The following is a 19,975-nucleotide window of genomic DNA, read 5'->3' on the forward strand; positions in this document are numbered from 1 at the left end:
CTGATGCTGTCTGACAGTTTGGACATGATGTTGTTGATCTGAACAAGAAAAAGCTCAAAACAGAAGCTGCATTATCTCTTTGCTTTAATTGGTCGGTGTCTGTTTGGGAACGAGAAAAACTCCCATCCATTAGTTTTTAACCATTTTCCTGGTTACCATGGTGACGGCCCCTGTGTTGTTGATGTATACTTTTTCAGACACTTGTCATTTCATTCACCACTATTAGTGAGGATTGGTGGTTTTGGGACTCCAAGAATAAATAGATTTTTCTTTTTTAGCCACAGATAATTTATTCCGTGTTCTAAAAAACAGTAATCGTTATCTTTTTCATGCTGGTAATCGCTCTAATTCCAAAATGTTATGCTTGGCGGCTGGAAATTTCTTGCAGTGATGATCTAACCAACCAGTTTCATACTCATCAAGCTGTTAAAGTACTTGAACTGTCAGTCATGTAACATTTTCTGTGGGAACAATAAATGGGATTTGTCTGGACCTAAAAATATCTCCTCCTCCTACTTGAAGCTGCTCTCCTTCACATTATTTGGATGATCACATGTAGCTGCACATGCAGCACAGCAGTTCTCTTAACATTTTTCACAGACTATGAAAAAAAAAAAGTTTTTATGTGCACCGCTAGGAGTGGCGGTATGTGAACTGCTGTCCGTGTGTTTACCGGCAGGCCGAGGTCTCGGCGTGTCAGGTGCAGCCGTCATGTCGAGTGATTAAAAAACACCTCACCCACACTCAGAGATACACTCACCCTGCCTTTGACGCACGGTCGAAGGACGCTCTGTCTGCAGGGACAGAACATCTCCTTTGTGAAACACGTGGCTCTGCTCGGCGGACGGTCGTGTTTGACTGAGGAGTGTGATGTGGTTCTTCTGCGGCGGCGGCGTTCCCCGGGTCAAACATTTACACAGAGTCTCAAACTCTGCTACTGTCAATACACTGACTGTGAAGTATGCTGTTTATAGAGTGCGTCTTCACACTGTTGAAGGAGTTGACAAATAGAGAAAACCTCTTTTCTACAGTTAATTTGCAGCCAAAAGCTGTTTGTAGAGTTAACTAAAAAATAGCCATAACTGTGCCATAATGATAGAAGCCTTTATCTCACGTTTAAAAATGAGATGAGAGTAAATACTGCCCATAAACTGATTGAAGTTCACATGGTTAATAAACAGCTTCCCCAAATTTTTTGAAGAGCCGGTTTAGTTGCAACTATGTCACACGAAACACTCACCGAACCACGTTTTACAGCTTTAAAAGGGATTTGGTGTGTTGGAGTGTAATTTATTAACTTGGTAGGCCTTTTTTCTTTTTAGCAATTAAAAGTTAAGTGTGTATTGACACGTCAGCCACAGAGTGCCAGACCTCGGTGTCTGCAGAGGCTCAAGGGCTGTATTCACAAAGCTCCTTAGTGCTGAGAGTTTCCCTTAGTGGTGAAATTCTAAGAAAATTCTCAGAATTATGGCATTTTCTAAGAATTTCCCCTAGTAAAGATTAAGGTGATTCACAAAACATCTTAGCCCTTAAAAGTGAAAAACTGTTAGAGTTGAGGAGGACTTTTAAGAGGCTTAAGAGTTTCTTAAACAGAGAACAGAGAGGAGAAACGTTCTCCCAACTTTGAGCTATTAAAACGCTATAGGTTACATGGAGTGGGTCTAATGTTTGTGGTTGACCTCATCTTAGATTGAAGACATACCATCGCTTTTCGCACTCCTCACTTAAACCAGGAGAAAAGGAAGTGTTGACCTGCTGCGCTCTGTCCTCTCATGTCTGTCTCTTAGATTGTACTTTAATAACTGTATCGTGATAATTGTACCATAATAAGTGGGCTGAATTTTACTCGTAGAATATTTTTTCTTTCGTCAGCTAACTGTGCTCAGAGTGAGCATTGCTCCTCTGTCCACAGAGAGTTGATGACAGCTGAGCAAGTATTCCTGTGTTTGTAGGTTGAATGTAGTCTCATGTTTTTCTTGTCAACCAAAAGTTCAAACTAAGTCTGTTTCTTCTCTTAAATCACTAAAATTAACTTAAGGACTAAAGAGTCCTTAAGATTTTTTTTTTAGACTAAGAGCTCTTTGAGGGGATTCTTGGCATTTCTGCGAACACGGCCCCTGATCCTCAGTGCTGATAGGGGTCTTTCAGGAGAAAGAAAGGTGAAAAAAGAATTTCCCCTCAGGGACTGAGTGAAGTGTCTGATCACTTTCACTCAGTGTTTCAGAGCTTTCCTTCACTTTATATGAAAATGGAATCTGCTACTTTAGCTGGAAATGAAAAATAGTTACAATATTGTTACATGTGTGTTTGCTGTGGTTCAACGAAGGATAAAAGATGGGAGCGTGTGACCTCAACCGTTCCAGATGGAGCTCTTGGTTGGAGGGAGGGAGTCATACCTGACCACAGGCTATTTAGAAAGGAGCTGCCTGCCCCCACGCGATGAGGAGTCACTTCATGTCGAGAGAATGGACTAGGTTGGCCTTCAAGCTGTTTACATTTTAATGCTCCCCATTAACAACTGCCTTAACCATAGAAGGAAATAGTTGTATGAAATGACTTTGATTATGTGGCATAGGCAAAAACAGAAAGAAAGAATCCAGGCGCAGTCATTAGTGGCGTGGAGGTTTCTGAAGGGACCACCGGAGGCTTCATTGTTGGTGGGCTCATCATCTGTTTTTAAAAGTGTGTTGTCATTGTTGTGGTGTAAATAAGCCCAGTGGAAATCTACTATCTATGATCAGATAAATGGAGAATACTACACATCTAAAGCCTTTACTTTAGCATGGAAACAAACACAATTATTTTCTTTATTGACCAAAGGGACACTTTCTACCAGACTACATCTCCAAAACTTGTACCTTGTGTTGGAAAAAGACACCATAGTGGAACCAGATTAACCAGATTAATTTAGGATAAGTTGTGGGTTTTACTTGGGTCCGTGTCCCTTCCATTAACATGGAGGGAGGCAGGGTTTATGACCTTTACTGCAGCCAACCGCAAAGGGGGCAATGCTGATCTTTTGGCCTGTTGTGTTGTCCATCTTTATATACAGTGTACATAAAGATTATATTGTATATACAGTGTACAGTGTATTTATTTACAGACAGCTGAAATAATCTGCAAATAATCTTGCCAACAAGCATAAAATAAAAGAAGAAAATCACATTTTAAAATGTGATGTTTGAAATCTTGAAGGCCCCAGAAGAATTATTGTGTTTGTGTAGATCAGATATATTTTGGGCTGTGGTGACCTTATCACAGGAACATCATGCTTTACCACCAGAGATTATAGTTGCCACGTTGGTTAATATATATATATGTATATATATCTTAGGTCTCTAATCTCCCCCAACCCAACACAAGAATTGCAGTTTTGTGAACTCGAGCAGCAGTAAAACACCACTGCTGATGATCTTACTGCATTGCAGTTAAGTCCAGGTGTGTCTCTCCTGGGCTGCACCACCAAAGCTTCCCATTTTTCCTGTTTTAGGTCCAGAGCTTGTTACAAAACCTCGTGTATTGTTTGACCCGTCACTCAGAGAGCGCATTGGGCAGTCACACTAACAGTGCTGTGAGGATCTGCCATGCAAACATCCACAAGGTGTTAACATGTACAGTAATGAGATAAAAGACAACAAGTGCTCTGTTATGTCTTTTTTTTGGCATCTCTGCCATTTGAAATGACGTATCCGAATGTGTGGCAAAGGTAAAAGCAGCAGGTTTAGCAGACACATCAGCTGCCCGTTTAAGAGGTGTTACAAGCGAACTCGGATGTTTGGAGCGTTGCCCTCATGTCAGTCTGGTTGCTGTGGTCTTTTTATAGCGCCAGCGCTGACAGCTAAGCCCTCTGGGAGATCTGATTTGATTTCTTTGAAGTGTGCAGACTGCGATTTCCTATTGTGGCAATATGAGATGTCCTCACTGGAGTACGCTCAAGTGCTCTCTGTGTTTTCATCAAAGACAGATCTGCATCATCATCTTCTCCCATCCATCCTGGATGCTCCTCCTCCTCCTCCTCCTCCTCCTGTCTTAGCTCCTCCCCTCTGCTTTGTTTTAGGTTTTCTGAGGAAGTCACAGGGAGGTGTTGTCAGATGGTAGCTGCTGTTGAAAAAGGGTAATCATGGCTTATGACACTAATCTGTTTCTGTGTGTCCTCTCTGTCTTTTCTCTGGCAGGTGAAAGAACGTGCAGACAGGCAGTCTCACACTAAGCTATGGAATGCTCTCTGCTCCCACCATCACTAGTCTCCAATCTTTGGACTGAGCTCCAAACGCTTAGTTAGCGGCTGTGCTTCTCCCCTCGAACTCTTTAAAACCAGGGGACGAAGAAAAGGAGCGGGCTTACCAAGTCCTCCTCTCAAACAAAACGCACGGAGCACTTCTTTCTTTTTTTAGAATATTTTATTGATTTTTCTTCAGATTTTTTTCTTTTTAAAAAAACATATCAAGATGGATTTGGAGGGGTATCTGTGGATGGTGATTGTTGGCTTCATCATTGCCTTCATCCTGGCGTTCTCAGTCGGAGCCAATGATGTAGCCAATTCGTTCGGCACTGCGGTGGGGTCCGGAGTGGTCACCCTGAAGCAGGCCTGCATCCTGGCGTCCATCTTCGAGACGCTGGGTTCGATGCTGCTCGGTGCCAAAGTAGGAGAGACGATTCGGAAGGGCATCATAGACGTCAACCTCTACAATGAAACGGTGCCTGTGCTCATGGCAGGCGAGGTCAGCGCCATGGTTGGTAAGTTGGACCTGCAGTGAGTCATGTGGTGTTGGTGCACATACCTTTGGTTTCTTGTTGATGGTTAAAAAATAATTGCAACATGTCTGAATGACGTTTTAAAGAACATTTAACATGCATGGATTGTGATTGTGTCACTTTTTTTCTACCCTACAAATAGATTAATCTGTTAGTTATGGTGTCATTTACTGCAGCCAGAAATGAGTGACTCCCTGTTGTAACAACAGGGAGTCACAGAGAACAAGGAGTCCTGCAACTGGAAACATTAGTCAGTCAGTCTGGGATCACTTGTAGCAACAGAAACTGTTTACTCTGTATAAAGTTTGTGAATTCAGAAGCTCTGTAAGTAGCAGCTTCTTATTTTTATCAACAAAAAAATATCACTTCAAGCTTTCTGCATATTCAAAGATGAGAGCTGTATAAATGCCTGAATCCCCTTCCTATAGGTGTAGTAGCTTTATCACTCATGTTTTGAAGGCGTCCTCACATGTTTGTTTGCACAGTAGTTTATTTTGCAGTGACAAGTGTATCTGTCCAATGAGGAAAGCAAAGATCTGGATGTTTCAGATGCTATGGAAGCAGCAGGTTGTGCATAAGAGGCAAAGATCAGCATGTTTGAACTTTAACCTGACCCAAAATCTTCTGTACCTCTTTATCTCCTGTTTACATGACTCTGTCTAAGATTACATAACTCCCAGCAGCTATTTTGGATCTGCAGTAAAAGTTTGCAGTTGTTAATTTGAGGAACATCTGCTGCTGTTTTTCTTTTCAGAACCACTTTTCTTTATTGACTTGAGAAATGCTGTAAAAGATGTTTTGTCCTTGCCAAAAGTTTCAAAACAAACAGTGTGAAAAATCTGTTCACAGATAAACCTTTTTGTAAAGGTTTCAGTGTCCTCACATTTACAGTGAGCAGCTCCACACACCAGCCTTTCAGTGAATGAACACAATAAAAAAAAACAATGGGCCTCCCGGTGAGACAATGTCTTTTTAATGACAGACAGACTGCTGGGAAATGGTGATAAATACAGCGTTATTAAGCACACGGGGATTCCCGTGTCAGGTGTGGCAGGCTGCTGTAAGTGAATGTTGGGGAAACATAGGACAGGAAACATTCGTCAACCGTGTATTGTTTATACAGAATAAGGAGAGAGGTTTTGACTTCACGATTTGAATTGATAAAAGCAGGAAAATGCTTCTATTGTGTTGAGAGGGTTTTGATGTTTTGACGGAGCTGCGGACTGTCAGTGGCTAATATTAGTCCTTATGAGCAAATAACGGTTACTAGAATAATAAAAAACAAGTAAAAACAATATAGTGTTAACAGATCTGCTCATTTTTCACCGCACCTCTGTGGAAACGGCAGCCTGCACATCAGCAGAAAACCAGATTGTTTTGTCGCTTGACTGTTGCTGCAATCACTTTCTGTACAATAGAGTAGTTTATATTAAATATTACAGCTTAGATTTGGTTTTATTTTCTAAATGAACCACACATGATGCATTCATGGACCATTGGAAAGATGGATGTCAAGCTATTTCTTCTTTTCTTTAGTTCCAGAGTGACTTTTCTGATGTAAATTCGTTGCCTTGTCAATAAGGTGTTAAGTTTTGTGTCTCTGTTTTCGGTCACAGGGTCGGCAGTCTGGCAGCTAATCGCCTCTTTCCTCAAACTGCCCATCTCTGGGACTCACTGCATTGTTGGCGCCACCATCGGCTTCTCCATGGTGGCCATCGGCACAAAGGGTGTACAGTGGATGCAGCTCGTCAAGATCGGTAATGGCTAAAAAAAAAAAGAGTGATCGTATGTGCATGTTTCTAGAGACACCGATATATTTCCTGCACAGCTGTTTGACATCCAGAAGGGCTTTCAGCTCCGTGAAACATAAACAGTAATCATCAGATTTTGCTGTCGGCTAGGATTACTCCCTCAGCCATTTTTGCACAGCGAGTAATTTATTTTGGAGGACACAGAGAAGCAATTTCTTCTCCCATTAAGAGCCTCAACAGACCGGCATACAGCAATAACACATTTTTTCATGTACTTTACCTCAGCTAAGAAAGAAAGAAAGAAGCTGGTGATGCTTCTCCTACTGATAAAACTTGCTCTGGTCAAAGTAGGGGCTCACTGTTGCAGCTGTAACTCTTTCCTGTCCTGTTCTGATCAACATGTTTCTCTCCTCCTTCAGTGTCATCATGGTTCATCTCCCCCCTGCTCTCTGGACTCATGTCAGGACTCCTCTTCATGCTCATCAGACACTTCATCCTCAGCAAGGTAGACCTCCTGTCTATAGTTTCATCACTCTGAACTGCATAAAGCTGTTAGCCATGTCCTGAATTGACATAAAACTTCTGCAGGTCTGTGAGTTTTTAACACAAGCGCTTGGACACGGACACACACATGTGCACATTAGTCGTCCGAGGAACTCCAGCGCAGATAAAAATCCTTTTGATTTGGCAACACCCGCAGGTCTGTGGTTACATAACGGGCAGTCTCTGGCAGACGAGCGAGAGAAAAGTGTTGTAGGTCATCCTAAGGTCACGACTGCGGGATTATGTATGAATGAGTCACAGGACGGTTTGTCATGTGGAAGGGAGTTACTGCGAAAAATGGGTCACACTCAGGATCATTTCAGTCTCCGCAGGCTGTTTGCATCAGATTATTTTATCTGTTGCTTCAGATGGGAATCCACTCGATCGAAAACTCTGAATTATTTCACCATCATGTCAGAATTCATGACACGTCTGTGTGTCTCCCCCACGTAGGATGATTCTGTCCCAAACGGCCTGCGAGCGCTGCCCCTCTTCTACGCCTGCACCATCGGCATCAACACGTTCTCCATCATGTACACTGGAGCCCCGTGTAAGTGCCGCCTGGCAGTCCATCCAAACACAGAACTGTTTAATAACACCAGTGTACGATCAAATTATCACCCCTGGCTTAAAGGGGGTGACTGTGTCACTGTTGTTGTGCATGCTCAAAATTCCTTCAGAAGGTGTGACATGAGTATAAGCAAGTTGTAAGATGTTGTTTTCTTAACATGTGTGTTGATTAATTGCAGTGCTCGGGTTAGAGATGCTACCAGTGTGGGCCATCTTTCTCATCACTTTAGCCGGGTCGATAGTCTGCGCAGCTCTGGTCTGGATATTTGTCTGTCCCTGGATGAGGAGGAAAATAGCAAGTAGGTATCTCTGGGTGTGTGTGTGTTTCTCATGCCATTAACCCAGACCTAACAACACTCCAAACAACAGTGATGTGTGTGTTTTCTTGTATAAAAAAAACATGAACTCTGATTTTTTTTGTGTATAGCAGCATGGTCAGATGAAAGGGGTTAAGATTATAGCCTGCAGTGTAGAAAGCTTTCAGACTGAGGTTAAGAGTTGTTTTTCCTAATAGGAAATCCACCCTGCAGGAGAGCAGGCAAAGTTATAAAAGTCATGACACAGAAAATTAGAACGGTGGAACGAGAAGACAGCCCGTCTGAAAATCTGTCTGAAATTCTGCTTATTGCGACAAAAAGTGTGTTTACTCGCGCTGAAGATTTAAATAGATTTCTCTCCTTCGACTCCACACACGAGTGATTCAGATTTGACCTGTTGCTTAACCTGTCCCGACCTCTGAATGCCTGCAGGGATTATAGGTGATATTATCAGCCCTAATCTGGATATTACCGGATCCGTCAAAGTGAAACAGCTGATGGCTGAGATTGTTTATGTATTTGGTGCTGCCGTGTTTGAGGAGTTAGAGGGGGCATCAAGTCTGTCAGTGCCTGGGATTAGTTTGGATCAGCTGACGGCTGTGCTGTGTGTGTGTGTGTGTGTTTGTGCAATGTTCTTGCATAGTTTTTCCATGGTCTCACAGCAGGGTTTTTATTATCAAAGTCTGGTTCTCAGGCCCTGCAAAACACTGCGTTGTTAACCGTTTCCTGCAGGTCGATTAAAGAAGGAGCAGGCTCTGTCCAGGATTTCTGACGAGAGTCTGGACAAGATCCCTGAGGAAGAAGAAGAGAGCCCTGTCTTCAAAGAGCTGCCGGGGGCCAAGGGGACTGACGAGGCTGTGGTGCCGCTCACGGGTGGTAGCAGCGATCGCAGCACCCGCGACTCCAGTGGGGAGCTCACCAACCTGGCCAATGGAGGCACCGTCCTGCCAAACGGCAGGGTGTATGGTAAGACAGAATTAAAAAAAAAAAAAAAAAAAACAACAAAAAGTGTGTTCCCGAGACAAAACGCTTTATTCTCCGTATTTTTCTTTTTCTAGGTCGGACCCACTCAATGACTAACGGCTGCCTCAAGTCCCCTGTCTCTAATGGCAGCTTCAGTTTTGATGGCCACATGCGCAGTGACGGACAGGTGTACCACACAGTGCACAAAGACTCTGGTCTCTACAAAGACCTGCTCCACAAAATCCACCTGGGCCGCATGGAAGACAACGACCGCTCAGGCACCAACGCCGGCCCTCCTGAAAACAATTACCGCCTGCTGCGCCGCAACAACAGCTACACCTGCTACACGGCGGCGATATGCGGCATGCCTGTCCAGCCGCTCATGCGCACAGAATCACGCGACGACAGTGAAAAGCTGGTCGGCGAGGGAGGCGGACGAAGCAACAGCGTGTCCTACTCTAAGAAGCGCGTACGCTACGACAGCTACTCGTCGTACTGTAACGCTGTGGCTGAAGCTGAGATCGAGGCAGAGGAGGGTGGGGTGGAGATGAAGTTGGCCACGGAGATGGAGGGGGTGGATGTGGAAGGAGCGCCGGCACCGGTGCCTCTGGATGACTTGGCAGAGGAGGATCATGAGGAAAAGGACAAGTCGGAGGTGTTCTTGCTGTTCCACTTCCTGCAGATCCTCACCGCCTGCTTTGGCTCCTTCGCACACGGAGGCAATGACGTCAGGTGCTGCTGCTCACATTTCCACAATCCTAAAACATCAAATCAACTAGTGGCTGAATGCCTATCTTTTTTTTTTCTTTTTGCAGTAATGCCATCGGGCCCTTGGTGGCGCTGTGGATGATCTATGACCAGGGAGGTGTGATGCAGGATGCTGCCACTCCCATCTGGCTGCTGTTTTATGGTGGTGTGGGCATCTGTGCTGGCCTGTGGGTGTGGGGCCGGCGTGTCATCCAGACCATGGGGAAGGACCTGACTCCCATCACCCCTTCCAGGTGAGAAAGCCGCCTCACAGGAGTGTGTGTCTGCGTGTGTGTGTGTTTAAAGAGAGAAGAAAAGATATTTGTGGCAGAAAAGACCTTCGACACGCAGACACATCCAGCAGTACAGCCTCCTGGGTGAGTACATACATGGAGACACATACACTCACAGTAAACATTCAAAGGATGAAGGTGCAGGTTTCCAGGTACAGTAAACTTGTCTGGATCCCCTTTCACACTGGAGATAAAAATAAATAAGACCCACTAACATCTGGCTTTTGTCTGCAAAGGGCGAGTCGGCTTTCACCAAGGTCAAATGGCTCCTCGGTAGTCACGGGTGTATTGAACAGCTCTTTAGCTAGCTTCGTTTATGTAGAGATTATGTGACTAATTTGAGGTTTTTGACGGTGCATCCAGGATGTCTGATGAGTTTATGTTACAGCTATTTAGAAAACCCTGTATATACAGTGTATAAAATGAGTGATGAAGGGCATTTGTCCTGAGCATGCTCTCATTTCCTGCTGCGTTCCTGCCAGAACTCTGACTGCAGGCAACATTTATTTTACTACATGACCTGCACACATAATGTGTTTGTGTCTGTGTGTTCTGAATACAGAGTGTGAGCTGATGTGAACATTTCTTCTCTGAATTACTGAATACATTTCACATTACTTTAATGAAAAATGTACATATTAGAAACTACTTTATGATGTTGGCATTCATCCTGTGCCCCTACAGAAACCTTAGAATAAACAATACTAAATAATTCTTTGGAACGTGTTCAGAGCAGTGCAGTGAAAAAGCTCCATAGATTCTCTCTCCTGCCCTTTGACTTGTTACATAATAATTATGAATAAATAAGTAGGCCTTTGCACCACAACAAATAAAGCCCAAGGGTTTACTTTGCCCTACATCACCACTAGCTGCTCCTCTGTCCTTGACTCCGATCTGTCTCTGTCTGTCTTTCTCTCTCTTACTCGTCTTCCTACGCATTAGCTGAAGATTGTGTGTGTGTGCGTGTGTGTGTGTGTGTGTGTGTCTGCATAACTCTGGGATGTTTGTTGGTTAAGGAATCCAAGCTTCATGCCTGCAGGTCGCTGTGTGGTGAATGTGCTGTATCTGTGCATGCTTGGACATTAAATTGTAATTGTTCCAGCAGTTTGTGTGTGTGTGTGTGTGTTGTTTGTGTGTGTGTGTTGTTGCCTGGCAGGAACATCACACAGGGTTACAGGAAGTTGTTTGGCATTCTGGATGAAGAGCAGTAGAGCAGGAGGGGTGAGGGAGAGGGGCGAAGCCACAGTGGGAATCCGTAGCTTCTCTTCTCCAACCGCAGGGAGGGACGCCAGCCTGACTCCTTCTCTTCCCCTTTCTCCTCTCTCGTCCCAACCCTCTCCTGTAAATCCCTAATTTTGTGGTTAACCTTCTTCTTCTTCTTCTTCTTCTTCTCCTCCTCGCCTAACTTTTCCCCTCTCTTCATTCCTCTCTGCATCCTCTCACCTCTAAAACTTTCTGTCCCTCACTCTCACATTTCCCTTCTCCCCCCTCTTTCTCTTTCCCTCTCTTTGTGTGGCTCTTTTCTTTCCTAATCTCCTCTCTTCCATCACCAGCTCAGCTTGTTGGCAGAACCCAAAGACAAATTTGCACTGGTTCAGTGTTGTGAAGGCTCTCTCCTCCAGTGTCTGTTTCCATGCATCAACCTAACAAAGAAGTTTGTTTAGGAGACTGGGTATAGGGACAAGGACAGGGAAGTCTGTGTGTGTGTGTGTGCTTTGGAGTACCTCAGATTAACATCATGTTTGATATTTGATATCATGTCAGTACTTTCACAATAGCCAGAACAAGAGAGGCAGAGGAGAAGGAGCAGCAAACATTAGATAGCTTGGTGCTGTTGATGATGATATAAAAAATAGATTTCATTCTATTATATATCAGCTTTTTATTGTCTTTTAACAGAAAGGATTTGGGCAAACCCCCCTTTTGATGGCTGGTCTAGAGAGAAGGAGGTAGATGAGACAGAAGTTGGAGTGCGTGCTGTTTATTGCCATTATTTTATTCGCTGTGAGAGATTAGAGAAAACTTTGGTTTTAGGTTGCTGTGACCTCACCTCTCATTTGTTTGAGCACGATCGATATGTCGGGAGCACCTCACAGGGGATGATGTCTTCATATTTGGCTCAAATGTCCACTATTATTCAAGGATGGACTGGATACATACTCTAATTATAACACAGTTTCACACACAACTTCACTCTAATATAAAAGCTTAAGCTCTGTGTGTGTGTGTGTGTGTGTAATGATTTTCTCTTCCAGCTGTGTGAAAGTTGAATAAAGTTAAGAGGAGATAATGTCTCCCTGTAGACGCTGCATAAACATACAACACAAACTTTAACTGGAACCTGTTAGAAATACTGTGTGTGTGTGTGTGTGAGCTGATATGGTTACCTCATTTTTCATGTTTTCTTCGATTGTATCTGCTTACTGTTGTGCTGTGGTCGATGTGGTTGCTGGTGAGGCCGTGCCATCAGCAGCAGCAGCAGCAGCAGCGTCCCAGACATTACAATGAAGAATGTCTCTTTGCTCCCCTCCTCCCTCCCTCCCTCCTCCTCCTCTTCTTCTTCCTCCTCCACAGTGGATTCACTATTGAACTGGCTTCTGCACTCACAGTCGTGTTCGCTTCCAATATCGGAATCCCTGTCAGTACCACACACTGCAAGGTATGACTGAGTGGCCCTCCAGCTGGCCTCTCGACTGCCCTCCAGGCATCTCCAGGGGACCGGGGAGCTCACACTGCTGCCCGGGGGCACCGGGCTGGAGCCTCTCTGACACACAGACACACACACACCACTTCAACCCACATCAGTGGTTGGATAAGGGACATTTTTTTCTAATCTGTTGAAAGTGATAAAACAGATTCTTCACATACAAAAAGGATAATTCCGGTTTATATATCAGTTTTTTTTGTTAGTTTTGGTGCTTCATTGATTTATTTGGAGCACTTGCTGTGTTGTTTTTCTCCACTGGCAATCACAGAGAAGTGATATTGATGCTGTGTGCTTGCTAACACATCAGCTTGTTTGCTCCCAAAAGCAGGACAGTACGTCTTGGCCGACTGAGGAGTCTGAACTCCCAGGAGTGATCTGGTAGCAAAACTGGCAAGCTCACCGATAGCATTTAGTTTATCAGCTAAAGTTACAAAGTTATAACTTAATCTGAAATAATTAATGAAGGTCCTAGCTTGCCATATAAAACCGAGAGCCAAATTTTTTTTTTAGTAGTGGTATGAAGCCAGGATGTAGGCTTTCTAGGCACAGGCCTATTTAGGTAAGAGCAGTACTTCTGTGTGTCACTGCTTTCCCAGAATCCTGTAGTAATAATAGCTTCATTGAAATTATAGAAATGTTGCCAAAACTATATAAATAACAACAAGCAGTTTGTTAGAAACTAGAATTATCCTTTTGTTTGTCTCAATCTGACAATCAACACTTCATTAAAAGACAATCAAACAGTTGGACCAGCCCGCTGCAGAACTCCTTGGGCAGCAGTGTGCGGCCCCCCTCCTCCCCCTGTTCTTTACAGGAACACCAGGTCCGGAGCTGGAAGACATCGTGAACCCCCTCCCCCCCAGTCCCAATCCTTCCCATCAACATGCGTCTCAATCTGTGTTTCATTCCCACCGACTCTCTTCCATTTTGCCCTCTCAGCACTAGAGCATGGTTTGGTGTGTGTGGGTCCTCCGCCCTCCTGTGCTTGGCTGCAAACGACCTCCACCTACCTCAACCCCCACCACTACAACAGCCTCCTCCTCCTCCCCCTCCGACCCCACCTGTCACAGTGGTTTTCCACTTTTGTTTTACCTCCCTCTCCATCTTTCTCTCTCTCTCTCTCTCTCTCCTCATCTGTCTTCACAGCGGATTTTGCATTGAAGTAATGAGTGCGCTAACAGTGCTTGTTGCATCAAATGTGGGCATCCCAATAAGCTCCACCCACTGCAAGGTATTGGAGTCATTGGTAGTGAAGCCGTGCTAGAGAGCCGTCCCAGAGCTCCACTTCATCGCTTCACCTGTAGCTGTCAATCGCTGAAGCCAATCACAACTCCTGAAGTTGAAGTTTTGACTTCTCGTGCAGTTTTACTCCAGCAGCAAGTTCACCTCCAACAGGAGCATTAAGAAAATAAAATGCTTTTATTAGATCCTTATTTGATTTGTGTGTAGCTCAGAATTTAGCAATGGGAGATGCTTTATCAGCTATTGTATTTGTTAAAGTATCAGTAAACATGTGAAACTTTTTTATAATAATTCAGATTTTAAATAAGTCAGACTTTATGAATAGACAGACATATTAGGAAGTCATTGTTCAGCAGATAAGACTGATACCATACTGTGTATGTATGGTCTGTACACTGAAGCTACATTCTGTAGCTGCTTAGCTTAGCATAGCATAAAGATGGCAAAGGGGACACTGTCTAGCAGCAAGTTCTTTCTGTCCACTTTTTTTTTTTGCTTACAAATAGGAAGATTGTACCATCAAGGACCTTTGGACAAACCTAAAGTCAAAAACTGTCACACATGCTGAAGGGAAACTGCACAAGATTCAAAATGGGTTTTTACAATTTACTGATGATCTATTTGTCTAAACATCAACATCGCCATCCATACCTTATTTCTCATTTCTCACATCCAAATGCCCTCCTCCTCCCTAAAACCTTTGGATAATCAGCTGCTATGGCAGAATGGGACCTTCCACTGATGGGTAGAGGGATGTAATTGTGGTGGTGATTTGACTGGTTGTGTGTGGAGATCGACAGATGTTGTTGCTGCAAAAAAAAAAAAAGATGCTAAAACTCAGAAAGCTAACAACATCTGTCTCAAAGATGGCTGAAAGAGAGAGAGAGTGGAATGGACATCCATTTGTTTGCAGATTGATGCCCAGCTCTGGTGTGTGTGTGTGTGTGGCAGTGGTTTGATTATGTACAGTGACTCGTTTCAGGCTCACCTCCTCACGGGTGCAGCAGCAGTAGTGTTTCTTTAAAGTAAGACTGACCTGTTAACTTCAAACAGGACGGCCTTCTGTTGCCCTGACCCTCCACATGCAGTCAGAGTGTGACAGAAGGCGTCTCATGTTTCTCTGGCCGTTTAGGAGCAGGCACCCGCCCACCTGTAAGCATCACAACCTGAAGCAGTCACTGTACATGTTACTCCAACACACGGAAATAAATCTCTTTAAAGTGAGAGCTATTTCATAAAGAATGTAAAAGTGGAAGTCTGATATGCACAGGGACAAGGGTCTATTTACAGCCTAATGAAGAGGTGAGTTGCTGATTTTTTTTTTTTTTTTTTTTTTTTGAAACTCTGGACCTGCTAATGTCAGACTTCCACGTGTAAAAGGTTAATTCATGTAGGGACAACCTGTGTGATCTGCTTGCTGTCACTAACATTTGAAACTGTATGTTTCTTGAAGAGCTGAAGGCCACACAGGCTTTTCTGTTCACCTGCTTTTGAGCTTTATCATGGTTGGTTGTGGTCTTATTTCCACTCTGACTTAAATCTAGAGTGCAGAACAATTTCAAAAATACTTTTAAGTTCACAAAGTGCTGATAAAACATGTCGGAAACTACTTTTAATGTTTTACATTTTAGAGTTTTAAATGATTTTCAGACTAATAGGAAAGGATAAAGTAGGAAGCAGCTGTTGCCATGGAGATGAGTCAGTTCTAGCTCATAGTCGAGAGCTACCATTGATGAATATGGTGGTAAATGAGAGCCACAGACATATTGTGTCATCTCCACTGGTCACAGTTGAATTCATTACTTTGGCTTTTAGGTCCATTAGAGGTAGACTTAACTTATGTACTCATGGAAAATCTTCTGTCACGTGGAAAGCCTGGTCAGCCCGCAGCTCTTCAGTGTCTCTGCATACTTTGAAGATTTGGTTCTGTGCTGCTGCTGATTGTTTTTCTCGTCTGGCTGTGGCCTCCAGGTGGGCTCAGTTGTGGCTGTGGGATGGATCCGCTCCCAGAAAGCGGTGGACTGGCGTCTCTTCAGGAACATCTTCCTGGCGTGGTTCGTCACGGTGCCCGTGGCCGGCTTGTTCAGCGCCGCCGTCATGGCTGTCCTCGTCTACGGCATCCTGCCCTATGTGTGAGGGCTCACAGCTTGGGAGGGAGAGGCAGGAAAGAGAGAGTCAGAGAGGGAGAGTCAGAGAGGGTGGAAGTCACAGCTCAAATGTCAGGATGGGGGGCAGATAAAGAGAAAAAGGGTGAAGGAGAAGCACGGAGCTGCAGAGGTTTACAGATGGACTTGGTTGTACTGTGGATGTGAGGAGGGTTGGTTCACATGCTGCCTGGCTGCGTAGTCCAGAGATCTTTTTGACTTTTTTTTTATTTATTCTCTCTTGTTTTGGGGTGCATAAGAAAAGTGTGTAACCTTTCGATCTGCTGTACATAAGACAATAATGAGGGGGGGGGGGGGGGACTTAAGAGTAAACTTTTAACAAGAATTATGTGTTAAAAAAAAACAGACAGCACACCACTTTAAAAAAATTATTATTATTATTATTCCAAAATGCCAGGAAAAAAAACATGTACATATCTGTGTACTGGATTGAGTGTGATTCGTTGTATTGCGGCTTGCTTTAAAAAAAAAAAAAAAAACAATAGAAGAAAAGATGTGCGTGCGGTCAACCAACCCATCCGTCATCTCACTCTCAACATGCTAGCCAGGTACAACTGGGGCCAAACAGAAAGGACGCCTCAGAGAGGGGTGGTGGGACTGTCACTCTTTGTTTTTTTGTTTTTTTCCACATGATACCATAGAAACCTAATTTACTAAAGAGTTTTTTTTTTGGTCAAGAGCTCCTATATGTTTTTAGAGATGGATCTCATATTTTTTAATGATGTATTATACTGTAATTTGTACTGTAAATATGCAGGATGGGGGTTTGTTTTTATTGTTGTAGTGTTTGGGGGGAGGGAGGGGGGGGATCTTTATTTCATCATGATGTCATCATAACTTACACTATGTTTCATCCTGTGGCTCATAAGCAAAAAAAAAAAAAAGAAAAACCACCCATGAACACACACACACACAATTGGGAAAACAGTATTTTTCTCTCTTTAAAGTAATCGAACCTTAAAAAAAAAGTGTATATCAGCAGTATTGAGATAATGTGTAGACACATATTAGGAGGTCGCTCTGCTCGGAGCACAGTCATGCCAAAGTAAAGCTGTCTGCATGCTGAAATTAGTCGCAGCAGACATCAACGAGTCCAGACAAATGTTCACATATCTTCATCTGAATGCCTTTATTTTCATACGTTCTCATATCAGAGGCTCCGCGCCAACGATGGACCTCGCAGCTCTTTCAGTACCTGTAGCCTGAGTCTCAGTCTCACGACCCTCCAAGTGACAAATCTTAAGATGAGACGCCTCAAAAGCCTTGTCATGTTTCATATCAGACATTTTGTGTTATAACTCCGCCAGTTATGCAGAAAGGAGAAGAAGGGGGATGGGGTGGGGGTGGGGGGGATGTAGTCTGCCCCAGCCACATGTGTAGCTCCTTTAAAAAAAAAAAAACGGGCTCGTGGTTGTTTGGAGCGTGGGTCTAAGTGCTAAAGGTTGGAGAGATAGCAAAAGGTCAAGAGAAGGGCCGGATCGAAGCCCGCTGTAATGAAAATATCACAAGACCTTTGTCTTTGGATCTCTTAAAGAGGCAGTTCACCCCAAAACCCATCATGCACACTTCTCCCCGTGGCTTGTTTTGACTGGAAGTTATCAGCTGAAGAGAGGCGGCACTCAACCATAAAAATACAGTTCAAACGTGAGAAATGTTATCTGCAGAGGATGGTTATAACAGCATGGGTGGATGCAGGGATGCATGCCACCTTTGGTGCAGTGACACGGCCGCTGCGGATGCTTCAATCAAACAATATCTTTGCATATCAGCTGATTTGATATTATTTGCTTTGCAGCTGTTGAACTTAAAATAGCTCCATACAGCTGACTGTTTATCTCACAGCAGGCGAGCTGCACGCACTGCTGACACAGAATGACTTGTGTAGCAACCAAAGTGAATAGATCTGCACCGTCATCTGATACCTAATCAGTTTTTTTGTGTGTCAATATCAGAGCCAGTATCCAGACCGGTGCATCACTTGGCGTGAACTGTCCCTTTAAATTCCAGAAAGAGACAAAAGTACTGATCATCACCAGCTCTTTCTGGGTCACCTGAGACCCTGAGTGTAGATGAACAAAACTCTAAAGCTTTTTTTATTCTTATTATTTCAACAAACTTTTGTTTTTTTTCTTTGTTCTTGTGGTGTGCTTCCAATTATTTCTTTTTTTTTTCTTCTCATGAACAAATCTATGCTTAAGTAGCCACTTGCCTTGTAACTTTGTGTTTTATTTTGTGCAGATACAGTAAAAAAAAAAAATAATTAAGTACTGTGGTGTTTACATCGTAACCATATTGTAGAGTATCTGTAAAAAAAAATACCTAATGATGCCAATGAAAGACAAACTATTAACCATGAATTTTTAAAGTGCAAGTTAAAAAAAAGAAAAAATAACCAGAAGTGTCTAGAGAGAGCAAGAGCAAGTGTGTGCGCGCTGACTTGTGTTTCTCTTTCTGTTGTCGTAGTAGTAGTGCTAATCCTGATCCCTGTCACTTTACACTGCTACTACTACACTGTGTTAACACTACATGTATGGGTGCAATTCAGCAACGAGAATAACTAGATAAATTTCATCAAAACTATATATTTTTCTACCATATCTGAGTTTTAACCTGAGTGAGCATCCGGACACTGTGGAGGACACGCTGATGGAGGGGAGGGGATGGGATGGGATGGGCAGCAAAAATCCTTCCTCTAAGCCCACCGCTGTGTTCTCCTAACATGTAGATTGATGTGTCGGTTGCCGGTAGTAGATCAGATTTTTAAATTACCATTTTTATTTTTTTGTGAATTTTAGATGAAAACACTTTGTAATTTTGTTTCCCTGCTGCTTGGATCATGAGCTGCCAGAGCAGGACAGCCGCTTGTTTAAAAACCAGGACGACCGCTGGCTGAAAACGCCGAAATTAGAAGCAAAGCTGTTTGTAGTCAAGAATCTTAAGAGAAAACTGGACTGTGAGGACATTTGTTTCCTTGTTTTTGGCAGGTAACCACTCTTGAAGCTCATGTCCCTTTTTACCTCTTCATGGTGTGTGTGTGTGTGTGTTACACAGGGTGGCTCCAGCCTGGAGGTCACGATGTATCAAAGAGCCAAAAGCCACTAGTTTGCAGCTCATCCAGATTTTGGATCATCAGATTTTTCTGTTTCTAAAAACACTAAACCAGCTGACTGACACCTACAAAGTAACTAAGAGTAGATAGAAACATGCAGGAGAACAAAATATTTGCCATTTTTGCCACATTTGTTGGCATAAGTAAACATTTTCCACCAGTAACGCAGGCCATCAGCAGCAATAGTGTGTTCCTTGTGAACGTTTTTCTTTCTTGAACTGTACAATAGTTCAAACCTCTTACTGACTTGATGCATGCTGGTGTTTGTTTGGACAACACACACAAAGGTGCTCCTAGTGGTTGCACCAGTGGTGTACATGCTTGAAAGAACTGAAGAGTGCCAACAGCCCTCATGCTGCTCTCCCAGGTTAACATTGTATCTGCTAGCTTTAATAATCCGGCCATCTCATGGCCTGGATGGATCGATGGACAGTAGCCAGATGGCTGCTGCAGTTAAGACCTCACTACCTGTTAGTGTTGCTAACTACATATCATTTCTGCAGATGGTCAGGAGTAAAAGGCCATTTCATTCAGAGTATAAACAGAAACACCAGTTTTCATGCTGCTCATAAAGAATCTCTCTTTGCCAAATGCTACAGGCTGACAGCATCCCAGTGCCCTGCAGGCCCTCTGTGTAACACACACTGTCATAACTTTTTGTTTATTTTTATGCATTCTCAGTCCTGATAGGCCAAAAGGGATGCACTGCTCAAGATGGGGAGGGAACGTGAATGCCGCACAGCATTTAGCATCTCATGACGAAAAACAAGAAAGGCTGGAAAAAAATGCTGTTTTAGATGCTGAATGTTCCAA

At 43.5% G+C, this 19,975-nt stretch overlaps 1 protein-coding gene across 9 annotated transcripts in view; it reads left to right on the forward strand.

Moving 5' to 3' along the window:
* slc20a2 (solute carrier family 20 member 2) overlaps positions 1 to 18,392 on the forward strand; it is a 35,239-nt gene extending 16,847 nt beyond the window's left edge. For 8 of the 9 annotated variants that reach the window (XM_028415081.1, XM_028415085.1, XM_028415083.1 and 5 more), the window contains 10 exons: positions 4,176 to 4,737; positions 6,372 to 6,512; positions 6,926 to 7,011; positions 7,503 to 7,599; positions 7,799 to 7,918; positions 8,669 to 8,902; positions 8,995 to 9,631; positions 9,715 to 9,900; positions 12,514 to 12,598; positions 15,860 to 18,392. In XM_028415081.1, coding sequence (XP_028270882.1) covers positions 4,449 to 4,737; positions 6,372 to 6,512; positions 6,926 to 7,011; positions 7,503 to 7,599; positions 7,799 to 7,918; positions 8,669 to 8,902; positions 8,995 to 9,631; positions 9,715 to 9,900; positions 12,514 to 12,598; positions 15,860 to 16,024 — 2,040 coding nt within the window. In that variant the 5' untranslated portion in view covers positions 4,176 to 4,448 and the 3' untranslated portion in view covers positions 16,025 to 18,392. Of the gene's footprint in view, positions 1 to 4,175; positions 4,738 to 6,371; positions 6,513 to 6,925; positions 7,012 to 7,502; positions 7,600 to 7,798; positions 7,919 to 8,668; positions 8,903 to 8,994; positions 9,632 to 9,714; positions 9,901 to 12,513; positions 12,599 to 13,792; positions 13,878 to 15,859 lie in introns of all 9 variants that reach the window. The other variant, XM_028415088.1, reaches the window with a different exon arrangement.
* The last annotated feature ends 1,583 nt before the right edge of the window (positions 18,393 to 19,975 follow it).

Source organism: Parambassis ranga, chromosome 9 (genome assembly GCF_900634625.1).
Source record: "Parambassis ranga chromosome 9, fParRan2.1, whole genome shotgun sequence".
NCBI lineage: Eukaryota > Metazoa > Chordata > Actinopteri > Ambassidae > Parambassis > Parambassis ranga.